This window comes from Saimiri boliviensis, chromosome 6 (genome assembly GCF_048565385.1).
Source record: "Saimiri boliviensis isolate mSaiBol1 chromosome 6, mSaiBol1.pri, whole genome shotgun sequence".
NCBI classification, from domain to species: Eukaryota; Metazoa; Chordata; class Mammalia; order Primates; family Cebidae; genus Saimiri; species Saimiri boliviensis.
In genome coordinates, this window is record NC_133454.1 from 83399653 (window position 1) to 83412499 (window position 12847).

General features: G+C 33.5%; 1 protein-coding gene across 2 annotated transcripts in view; it reads left to right on the forward strand.

Moving 5' to 3' along the window:
- The window catches only part of FAR1 (fatty acyl-CoA reductase 1), a 65097-nt gene that overhangs the window by 38162 nt on the left and 14088 nt on the right, over positions 1 to 12847 (forward strand). Inside the window, exons 4-9 of one of the 2 annotated variants that reach the window (XM_074401116.1) lie at positions 2007 to 2186; positions 4818 to 4995; positions 5907 to 5951; positions 6051 to 6193; positions 7093 to 7160; positions 8634 to 8805. In XM_074401116.1, the coding sequence (XP_074257217.1) occupies positions 2007 to 2186; positions 4818 to 4995; positions 5907 to 5951; positions 6051 to 6193; positions 7093 to 7160; positions 8634 to 8805 (786 nt within the window). The remainder of the gene's footprint in view (positions 1 to 2006; positions 2187 to 4817; positions 4996 to 5906; positions 5952 to 6050; positions 6194 to 7092; positions 7161 to 8633; positions 8806 to 12847) is intronic. The other variant, XM_003919853.3, reaches the window with a different exon arrangement.

A 12847-nucleotide genomic window follows, 5' to 3' on the forward strand; every position in this document is an offset into this window, starting at 1 on the left:
AATGTGATAAACATCAAAGCACTGCTTTACAGTGAAGTGGACTGGATTCTATCTGTGAAATATCCTGGCCTTTTAAAACAGTAGTTGGATTTTTTTCTTAAATACTGAAAATAAAAGAATTTTAGAAAGTACTCAAAACTATTTTTGTTTTTTTTTAAATTTTTTGTTTGAACGTTATTGTTTTGCTGATTGTAAACATAGACTTTCTAATTTTACTTTTAAAACTTAATATAGAAACAATTTCTGTATTTCTAATTTTTTCCATAGTTACAATTTTAGTGATTTGATGATATTCCATCATGTTGACATACCACAGTTTATGTATTATTCACTTAGAATAAACTTTAAGGAATTTTCTTTTTATTTGAAAAGTGAGGGTTAGAACAAGTTTTTCCTCTGAGTTAATTTCAACAGATTAACTAGATTAATAAATATACCATTTCTGTAATTCCTGATACTTTGTTCTAGTTTCCTTCAGATCATTTGTGTCAGTTTGTAGTGTCAACAACAGTATATTACTTTGCCAATTTTGTCACTGGTATTATTTAAATCTTTTTTCCTTTTTTATTATTTTTTAATTGACAAAAGTTGTATGTATTTATTGTGTACAGCATATTTTGAAATATGTATACATTGTGGAATGGCTAAATAAGCTTATTAGTGTATTCATTATCTCACATACTTTTTGCGGTGAGAATACCTAAAATCCACTCTCTTCGTAACCTTTAAAAATGCAATACATTGATATTAACTGTAGTCTCTATGTTGTACAATAGATCTCTTTGTCAATTTTTTAAAAGCTATAAACAGAAGTTAAATAGAAAGCAAAAACTATCCACCATCTCATTCCCTTAAGGAATATTTGTTGACTGCCTGTTTAGTACTATGTTAGAAATACTGCTAAATGCTTGCAAGCTGTTTGTTTTGTTTAATTTTATACCAGTTGTAGTAGGTAGGTTTCATTATTGTTCCCATTTCCAGGTAAGAAAACTAAGGCTGGAGTGCTTCAATAACTTTATGTCCTAACTGATAGGTAGGCCAAGTCAGAATTTGAACACAGGACTGATTCCAGAGCCTTGCTTTTAATCCTGCTTCACATGATATTGTATGTATTTTTTTTTTTTGGTATTATTCATACCGATGTTTTTGTAGTCTTCACATAATTATTTTAGTGGCTATATTCTTTCATTGTGATAAAATACCTACTTTATTGAGCCATTCCATATTCCATAGTGAATATTTGGGCTCTCTGGGTTTTTATTATTACATGGTACTTTATTGATAACTTTTCTGCATATATACGTTTGCTTTTGTGTAATTATTTACTTTAAGTAAATTCCAAGTAGGGAATATAGATCATTTTGGGGTCTTTCTTGCATGTACCTTGTAACAAACGTATCAGTTTTATTATAATATTCCTTTGAATTTTATAAGGTAGTCTTAGAAAAGTATTTGGATTGATTGCCACAAAGAGGGAAATAAACATATACTTTCTTGATTATATGTTAATATAATTTAATGTTTCTGAGTTTTCTCTGGCCGTATCATCCTTTTTAGTGACTCTACCTTAACATTTAAAAATTACTTAACCATTCCATTTTTTTATCCTTGTGGCACATCCATTTTATGCAATATTATACTTTTAAAAAATCAAGATGCAAAATAAGTCTAGTATGACTTCAAAATTATGCATATAAGCTAAAGACTGAAATTATCTGTTTGTTCCTGGGCAATTATATAATTTTTAAATTTCTACTTTAATTTTTAAGTGCTATAATGAAAGTTATTTTAAAATCAAAAAAATTTTTAACACAATTGATAGAGTAAACATACTTTATACTGAAATAAAATACACAAAATCACAGCTAAAGGATAAGGTGTAAAGAAACAAAAATTTTTGTCTCTGTCTCTCTTACTGCCTCTCTAATTAAAATAATATTTTTTAACAGGTAAAATAAATACCATAGCTTTCCAATTTTCTATTGTCACTTTTTTTTTTTAAACAGAGATGCTGTTCAGTTAAATGTGATTGCAACGCGACAGCTTATTCTCCTTGCACAACAGATGAAGAATCTGGAAGTGTTCATGCATGTATCAACAGCATATGCCTACTGTAATCGAAAGCATATTGATGAAGTAGTCTACCCGCCACCTGTGGATCCCAAGAAGCTGATTGATTCTTTAGAGTATGTTTGTTTGAAATTTATATATATTTATTTTGATCCCAAGAGAGGAGGCTGAGATGGGCAGATCATGAGGTCGAGAGTTGAAGACCAGCCTGGGTAACATAATGAAACTCCATCTCTACTAAAAATACAAAAAAATTTAGTCCATTGTGATAGTGGGCACCTGTAGTCCCAGCTACTTAGGATGCTGAGGCAGGAGAATTGCTTGAAACCCAGGAGGCAAAGGCTGCATGAGCCGAGATTGTGCACTGCATTCCAGCCTGGGCAACACAGTGAGACTGTCTAAAAAAAAAAAAACAACTTTGGATCCAAGTCCCTCTCCCTCCTTCTCACCCCACCCATATACATGCGCGTGCGCACGCACACACACATACCCGCATGCACGCATACATTTATTGCTTTTCTTCAAAAATTTTTACATCTCCTCACATCCTTTTTATTGTATAGATTAATATCTAAAGGAATGTTAGTGAAGTCAATATGTAGTTTTCACTTTTGACCATGTATAATGGTTTTGGAGGAAGGCTCCTGAACATCTTATTAGTGATATTAGGGGCTCTCTTCTTTAGGGAATCAGTCTTAGCAACCAAGAAGTACCCGTGGAGACCCATGACTGCCTGTTTAATAGCAAACCTCTAATTTATTAAAAGACTGCCATTGCTATCCCCCACCCATGGAGTGTATCTATAGAGAGGCCTTTAATTATTAGAGAATCAGAGGAGTCATAGTCTTTTAATTCATACCGTTAGTCTTACTGTTTATCATCTTTCTGAGGACTGAAATTCTGTCAGCAATTATTACATAAAAATTATTTGTGAGTATTGATAGATAGAGATTAAATGAAGTAGTACATACCATGACCTTGTTTTCATTTGCCGCAGCTTAGGCTTTCTCATCAAACGGACAAGTTTCAGACAAAAAAATAAGATCTTTTTTACTTTTATAGACTACAATTATATAAACATTCCAGTATCCACCGTATTTTCACATTTGTTAGTCCTTATATAATATCTTTGAGGTTTTTCCTCCTTTATTCTTCTGTCTCTTTTAGTCTCCTTTCTTTCCAGAGATTCTATCCACTTTGACTCCGTAGTTAACATCTGCTGCTTTCTCCTAAAATAAGCACAGTCTTTTCTTTAAAGCCTTCCTGCTAATCATTATGAGGAAACAGATAGATCGTAAAAAAAAATAAATAAATAAGCATGAGAAATTACCAAGACATTTTCATTGTAATTCCCTAATTTCTATTTTCTCACTTATTTTCTTAGATGGTCCCAAATATCTCTACTTCATTTTCTTCATGTATCAATAGACAGAAGTGTTTAATACCTATGGGAAAGTGTAGAAGATAATGAAGCATTTTACTTTTTCTCTTCCTAACATTGATATATACAAACATTTGAGAAACGGAAAAAGAACTTGTAAGCTAATGCTGTATCTCCTTTCCTGGCTGCAAAGAAATCTAGCTAGCAGATAATTTTAAAATAACTCATAGATTTGTTCTGTAAACTCATTCTAGTGATGAGGCTTACTGGCTAAAGTTTCTCCTGAGTTTAGGCAGGTTTTTTTTTTTTTCTCATATATTAACTATCCCTTCCATTTTTCAAAACATCTTCATGGTGGAATTTTTTCTAAGTTGGATAGCAGTTTCCCTTCAATTTAATTCATATTATTTTTCTTTCATATATAAAAAGTACTTCCATATACAGAAGAAAATTTTATCTTGATAATTTCCATTTTATGCCATTTTGTCAATTAGTATGGGTATCATTAGAGTATGACAATATACTGAGCCTACTTGCATACACAGCATTATTGACAAGAAGGAAAAAGTATCTGAAAGTAAGTACATATCAGAATCAGAAGTTTAAGAAAAAACTTGGATATCACCTAGTATATCACCCTCCTTTTACTGATGAACAGAGTAGACCATTTCTTCAAATAGAATTGGAGGAATTTTTTGACTTCATAGTAGGTTGCTAGTCGAAGTTTTATAGCGTGATTCAATTTATTTTTATTGCTCATCGTATTTGTTAATCTCACTAGAGCATATAAATTGCAGTGTTCCACCTTAAATACTTCCTTTTAAGTTCACTATAAATGTATGTTAATTGTAAATGTATGTAATCAACATGTTACTTCACTAGGTGGTTATATACAGATCTGTATTTCCTAACCTGCAACCTTCCAAAAGGTTTCAGATGTATTTTGGAATTTATTTGGACTTTAGAGAAGGAATATAATTTATGTACTGTGTAATAGGAAAATTTTTAACTTGATCTGGGTTAGTATCCCTGATCAAATACTTATAAAATATATGACTGTTTAAACTAAGTTGAATCAAAAAAAGACTGTAAGTCAGTGTAGATCAGATTTTGCTATCCACCGTATGATTTACAAAAGAACTCTTAGTTTTCAGATCTTTTTGGATACAGAAATTGCAGATAAGGGATTGTGAATGTGTAGTTGATGTTTAAGAAAAACAAAGACTAAGTTTAATTTTTCAGTAAAAGTCATCAGATGATTTGAGTCAGAACAACAGATATGTTTGAATGTGCAAAGTTAAATTAAGTGGCTTTTCATTTTATAGTAAAATATCTGGAAATACATTTGTATGCAATTCTTTACCAGGTGGATGGATGATGGCCTAGTAAATGATATCACGCCAAAATTAATAGGAGACAGACCTAATACCTACATATACACAAAAGCATTGGCAGAATATGTTGTACAACAAGAAGGAGCAAAGCTAAATGTGGCGATTATAAGGCCATCGATTGTTGGTGCCAGTTGGAAAGAACCTTTTCCAGTAAGTTGTTAGAAACCTTTATAAATTATTGGAGTTGAGAATTTTAAGTTATAACTATAAAGAGCTGGCAGTTCTTTAAGAACAGGTATTATTTATTGAAGATGGATTACCATGGCAAAGCTGTTTTGTATTTATAGAGCTAATTTTATTGGAACTTTCATTTCTGTAATGTGATGCTGAGTATATAGAAATGTAGATCAACATTTTAAAAATCCTAATTGAAAATTAAATCAAGAGCTGTGACATTGTCTCAAGTCAGAGGAGACCATGATTTGGTTTGCTTCTTAGTAACAAAAAGAAGCAGACCTTCCTTCCAAGAGGTAGATCCCTTCCTTCCTCTGTAGATCACAAAGCTAAGAAAGGTACAGGGTGATGTTGTTAGAGTAGTTGTGAATTCCTGGAATGAGAGAAAGCAGAAATATAAACGAGTTGGGTAAATTGATTTAGGCAAAACATAGGTCTGTGTAATGGGAGTAAGTGATAGCATTTCTTGTTGCTTTGACTATTATTCTATTTTTCTCTGTTTTATTCATAATTTTGAGGAGGATTTGCCATTTTCCTTAATCCCAGAATGCTGAATTAGTAAATAGCATAAAATCAAACTTGAACAAGTTTAATTTTGCAAAAATATTTAACAGTATAAACCCCCTTTTATAAATTTCTCTTTGCAGAGAGTTAATGGAAGAGTAGGTAACCCTTTGAAAATGGTTTTACTCAGTCAGTTTTGATCCCAGAGGAAAACTGTTTCTGTTTGGGACTGGTAGAAATATTTTGGCCTGAATCTAGTCTGTTTTTTAGTTTTTAGAAGATAGCTATCAAGTATATATTTGGGGTTATAGAGTTCAAATAATAAATCTCTAGCTTCATAATGTTTCTAAAGCTTCTCCCCCTTTTTAAATTTTTGGTATTAGGGATGGATTGATAACTTTAATGGACCAAGTGGGCTCTTTATTGCAGTAAGTAAACCTTTTGGTTTATTTAATATTCTATACATTTTTCTGCTTTATGTGTATATTTAGATATATATATATACACTATGGCTTATATATCTTAAGGTGCTGTTTTTAATTTCAACAAAGGCAGGGAAAGGAATTCTTCGAACAATGCGTGCCTCCAACAGTGCCCTTGCAGATCTTGTTCCTGTAGACGTAGTTGTCAACATGAGTCTTGCAGCAGCCTGGTATTCCGGAGTTAATAGGTATATGAGGTGACAATATTGCTTATTAAATGTATAGTAACTGAAAAGGGAAGACATAACTATTGACTAATGTTAATTAATCCCTCCATCCAGATGTTGCCATACCAATATTTAGGCATTATCACTGCCAACTCCGAGAGTTAGTATTATCACAGACAATAGCAAGTGGTCCCCTCAGTAGTAATGAAGAATTAATGTTAATGCTCATATGTTACTTACAGAATAGACAAGTTTATTAGGGGTTAAAAATGAAAAAAATACCTTCCCTAAGGATGATTTTTTAATCCAAACTAAAACTTGGTATATATATATAAAGAGCTAAAGTTTACAGAATATGGATTACATATATTAAACATGGCACATCAGAGCAGCTTTAATCAACCCATGAACATCTTGCCTTTAAAAGGTAAAAGTAGCATTTATGGGTAACATTTAAACTTTAAGTTTCCCAGTAACTTTTTTTTTCTAGCTAGTAAACTACCTTTATTTTTGATAATCAGTATTTTCTATCCTAAAAAAGGAGAGAGATGATTATATGAATATGTTGTTTCTGGCGAAAGAAAACAGTCCATAATTTTTTTCAGCTCGATCCTCTGAAAATGAGACAAGAAGAGCTGAGATTGTTGTTTTCCTCATGTTTAAAAACAGATACTCCTATATAAGGAGGAAAAACGTGAAAGGGAAAAAAGTCTGTATATTTTAAAATAAATAATTATTTTTGGTAGGGGAAGAAGAAAGCATAGTTAAAAATAGTCATTAGCATAAAAACTAATCCTTAAAAAAATTAGTATAGAAAAGATGCTCATCATCCTCATGTCTTCTTGAATATTATCTAAGATTTAGATTGGATATATTTGGCCTCTTATTATAATTAATTGGTTTCACCTTTGTCTTTGCAGACCACGAAACATCATGGTGTATAATTGTACAACAGGCAGCACTAATCCTTTCCACTGGGGTGAAGTTGGTATGATTTTACCTGTGTTTTTGAATGTTAGAATAAATCTTAAAAAACCAAGTTCCCTGAATTTTTAATGTTAGAATACTTAAGAGACATTAAGGCCATGAGTTACCAATTTCTTGTTCTTAATTGTCATCTTAGAAGTAATATCTACCAATACTACCTTGTGGTTCTTAATAATGTTTCACAAATTTAAAAATGTCCTGCTGTCTATTCATACCCACCCACTGTACGCTTGTCTAAGACATGCTGTTTTTCTGCTGCCATCTGCAGCAGCCCTCATAGATACCTATGGCATGGGAACAGTGCTTTTTTTCTCCCTTGGTCTTGCCGTTGCCTATCCATAGGCAGTATCACTTCTTACAAGAGGTGGTCTACTAAGTGGTACCCGGAGTAATAAATGAAGGAATTAGGAAGAAGGATACAGTTTGCTAGAATATTTTTTATTAAAATACCTTTATTAATCTATTTAAATTTACAGAGTCACAGCAGGTGTATGTGTTCTTAATTCTATAGGAATAGTGTAACTTAAATAGGAGTAGTGTAACTTAAAACCTGTTGCAGTTGAATCATTTTTAAATTGTTGGTTGATGAGTTCAAATTTAAAGTAAAATATATTTTTGGTATTAATTTAGTGATAGGTCTTATTTAACTTCTAATTGAATAATTACCCCTGCAGAACAATTTTGATTTCAATGCAAATTTTTTATGACATTTGTCCTAGGATATTTCTATGGCATTTTATTTCAGTATAAAGATTGATCATTAGAGCATATAGGAAAAAGATAAAATCTAAGGTGATTTTAACTTTATTTTTAGTATTCTTTTAAGAATATTTAAATATTTTAAATGAGTTAGGTTTTTTGGTAATCTTTTAATGTGTTTTAAAGTTTAGTAAAAGCTGAAGTTGAGCATTATATTTTAATGACTATCTCAATATACATTTTCAGTAAAGTATTAACATAGATGATACTAGGTTTGATTGTGTTGACATTACATAGCCTACATAAATTACAACAGGAGTTAATTTTGGGTTGTTTTATGCCTGTTAATATATGTTAATTTGAGCAACTTAAGCAAAGGATGATGATTTTCCTTTTCTTTTTTAAGTAAGTACAGTAATAAGAGTCTGGAAAGAGGAACAGAAAGAAAGAAGCTATCGTGAGAAGTGAAGTATAGAAAGTGACACTGTAAACTGACATAGGTAAAACATTGAAAGGTTTTTAAGAGTGAATTTTAGCAAAAATTCATTCATCTAATTAAAATTCATAAATAGCAGCAGTTATAAAACCACTTGAATTTAGCATTCTAATACCCATATTCTCCTAGCTACTAGAAAGTAGAAAAGTTTGTTTTTTAAATGAACGAACTCTGACATCTATGGTAAAATATTTTGCATTGTAAAAACATGATTTTTTTTTTTTCAAAACTTCATTACATGGTTATTATCAAAGCTGTTACACAACTTTTCTTCCTCAGAATACCATGTAATTTCCACTTTCAAGAGGAATCCTCTCGAACAGGCCTTCAGACGGCCCAATGTAAATCTAACCTCCAATCACCTTTTATATCATTACTGGATTGCTGTAAGCCATAAGGCCCCAGCATTCCTGTATGATATCTACCTCAGGATGACTGGAAGAAGCCCAAGGTAATGGTGACTAGCTCTGTCTTATCTGTTCCTCTGACTGTTAAACAACCCATGCTTACACTAAAATGCATATTAACTCTGTATTTGTTTATGCTTTTGATAAGGCTTAATGGCCTTTTGTGAATGAGAAGACTCTTGAATTTAAGACATTGTCAGAAAAGCAAAGGCAGTGTTGTAAGTTACTCTAATTTGTTTAAAGTTTCGATAGTTATTATCATGTATTGAATTCTAGGTCTTACTTTAGGTTTCTTTCTGAATAACAATATTTAAAATGCTTTGACGCTTATTTTTCCCACAGGAGATATTCTAAATCATTACTTCAAGATGCATCCTTTTAACCAAGTTTACAGGCGCCCCAATATTAAGTTTTATACCAACAACCTATTGCTTCATTATTGGAAGGGTGTCAGACATACAGTACCTGCATTATTGCTCGATCTTGCACTCAGGTTGACAGGTCAGAAACCGTGGTAAGAAGAATAGCAGTAAATACACTATGTATTGGTAAGGTGGTAGAAGCTTGCTGGAGAGAAAAAGTCGCTAGCATGAGTTTTACCTTTAGATTTACTAACCAGATTAATTACAATCACAATCAGAATGCTAGGACATTTCTTAGAATTGGAGATTTAGGGGCACTAACTATGGATCACATCTTACTGGGTCATTGATCATCTAAAATTTCATAATACAGGAAATGTCCTACATTATGATTGTCATTGTTATTATAAGCTGAAACTGAGCCCTTCTCTCCGTCTTAAAAACCTAGTGATGAGTTTTTATAGGGGATTAGGGGTAAAAGTTTTGCTTTGAATGGATGCTGCAGTTTTATGTGAAAAGTACAGGGTGTGTCTAGAAAATTAATTACTTGAAAAATATCAGCTGCCCATTCAGCTTATAATATGGTCATTACATTTTCTGACTTATTTTCCAGGTTGGGAATGGCATAGTTATGAAAAAAAAATGGAAAACTTTCTGTTTTCTTACAGTTGTTATAGCCTTTCTTTATTTTTTGTTTTTGTTGAAATTCCACAAACTTAAAAGAAGTTCTGCTGTCTTTACCACACAATTACAGTAGACTATACCATAAAAATACTTACTTTTTAAAACTACGTTGGCATTACAGTGGAGTCTTTGATTGTAGAGTTCAGGATTTGTATTTGTGTATAAAGAAGATACTGATCCCAGAAGTTCCATCAATTACTCCAAAAATAAAAGTGAGGTATATGCCAGTTACAGTGTATCAGGATCTGAGTTCCTTGTAGGTATTTTCTGTGGATTCTCTTTTCCAAGATGTTTTTCACTCTATATGTTAGCTAATTGAAATATGTGAGAGGTTTTGAACAACTTTAGAACGGGTAAAGAAATATTTTCGGACTTTTCTGGAGTGATCTGCAAAATGCAATATTTGTCATTGGAAACATTCTTTCATGGCTAAGCAGCAGGTATAAATTCATGAATGATGGCAGTGTATGTTTTCTTTATATAAATAAGGTTGTTACAATTTAGGGCAGAAAAGTAAAAACTGGTTAAAAAAAATAAAACATTAAATATATCACATTGCCTTACACAAAGAAAGGGGGCTTAGGTAAACTTTTTAAAAAAATAAGTGAATAGCTAGTTTACTAATTACTGTAGTTTGCTAATAGCTGGTTTACTAGTTACTGATTCAGAGGAGATGTTGCTGCATACAAATCATCTAAAACTTAGAGGCTAAAAACAGCAACTATCATTTTATTATTTCTTTTATGATCAGGAATTTGAGAAAGAATCAGCCAGGCACTTTTGGCTTGGAGCCTTTCATGTGTTTGTGATCAGATGAAAGAGACAGGTAGGCAGAGAGGCAGTGGAACAGCCAGGGGCCCCGATAGTACTGTTTGTCATGCCATAAGGATCTCTCCATATACTTCTTTGCAGTAATTAATGATAGTCTTAGGGGAATTAGACTTCTTACATGGCAGCTGATGGCTTCAAAGGGGGAAGGAAGTCTTTTAGCAAATAAGGTGGAGGTTGTGTTGCCTTTTCTGAGCTACCTGTAGAAATCATGCAGTATCACTTTTCCCTCATTCTTCTAGTCATGAGTGAGTCACAAATCTTCCTCAATTTAAGGAAAGGGGAATTAGAAAGTAGTCAAGATGAGGGATATTGTTGCCGCCATTTTTGGAAAGTACAATTTGCTGTAGTCAACCTTCTGGCCAAAACAATTCATATTTCTTCTACATGGAAAGTACAGTTGCTTCTTCCCCCTTCACGCCTCCCCACCTCCACAACCCCAGATCTCTGTGGCATCAGCTGGAAGCCAGGGTTTTGTCATCTAAATCTGGTCCATTTTTGGATAAGGCTCTTTAGGAATGATTTTGTCAGGATAGTTCCTCGAGTATATTATAGTATAGTTCCTCAAGAATTAATCTGTGAACTAAAGTAACAAGTTACTGACTGCCCATACGCCCATCATATGATGGTAGCATAGGATAATGGCTTTAAACAGTTTTATTCAAAAAGAGAGTATTGGGAGGTACCCAGCAAACACTGGTCCATAACATTTCTGAATTCCAGTCAGATATGTGTTGATGGTTTCTTGATTAGGAAACCATCAGTCTTATTCTCTGGAGGGTTTCTAAGGCTCTTGCCTCTACCCTCTGAGTCATCCTTCTTTATGCATAAAAACTGGCTTGTGCTATGGGCACTGTGTGCAGCCAAGTAGCCTTCTTATCTTGCTTCCTGCCCATAAAAGGGTAGGGAATCAGGGCAGGAACTGGCAAGCTTTTCTTGTAAGTTAGGACCATACAGTAAATATTTTAGGTTTAGCAGGCCGTGTGGTTTTTGTAGAAGCTTCTCATCTTTGCTGTTAAAAATGAAAGCAGCCATAGACAATAAATAGGTAAATGAATGAACATGACTGTGCTCCCATAAAACTTTATTTACAAAAACAGGTGGTGGGCTGGATTTGGTATATAGGCCCTGGTTTGCTGACCCTTGATGTAGTGGTCTCTTCATTTTTTTATTGTCTATCCTTTTACATGTATTCTGACACAATTGCTTAAAAATTGTGTGGGTTTCCAGTGTATCTGTTTCAAAGGAATCCACCCCATTAGACTAAAGCCATATCCATAAATCTCTTTGACACTAGCCCTTCTCTTATTTTGGGTTCCCTGTGAAGTTGCTATGGGACAACACTTTTAGATCTTAGATCCTGCCTTTTGAACAACAGGAGTTTCTGTTACACATTTCTTTAAGATCTGAAGAGTGCCTTTTGTCTATCTGAAAGTTCTGGAAGGCACTACTTTAGGTCTTTCTAAAGTCTTAGCAAAGAATCCATCTTCCCCTACCCTGCTATGCTCAGAAACCATTTCTTAAAGAATTCCTGGCTGACATTTTACATTGTCTCCAAATTCCACTCAAATAGTTCATTTTTCAAGATCATCTTTGTTCTCATTTGCCCTCTTTCAGTGAATTTCGGCTAGATCATTGAATTTATTAGGTACACTTTCCATATTCCTTATTACCACAGGCAAGTTTGTTGTCCTCACTTCAAGCCCTCACCAACAGCTTCTTAAAGCCCTTTAAGTCTTCTAATAATACTGTTTTCCTGGTCATTGTACATTTCACTGCCGATTGCCTCACAGGCCTTACAGATTTTGTTTGCCACTTGACCCTGAAGCCAATACCACATGTTTTAGGTTTTTATTATAGCAGCCCCTCCCAGTATTGAGATCTGTTGAGATCTCTTACCTGTTTTGTATAACAAGGCACCTCAAACTTAGTGTCGTAAAGTAATCATTTTATTTTTGTGTCACAATTTCTGTGGGTCATGAATTCTAGAAGTGTTTAGCTGGATAGTAATGGCTCAGGATTTTTCAAATGATTATAGTCAGACAGGGACTGGAGCAGCTTTGCTGTGGAGGGAGTGGTAAAGCAGGGAAGGGGACAGAGCAGCTGGTCTGGCTGGGCATCTCTCTCTCCAGTAGTGTCAGAGCCTCTCCATGTGGTCTCTCCATATGGACTAGTTTGAGCTTCCTCGCAGCATGGCAGCCTCAGGGGGAGC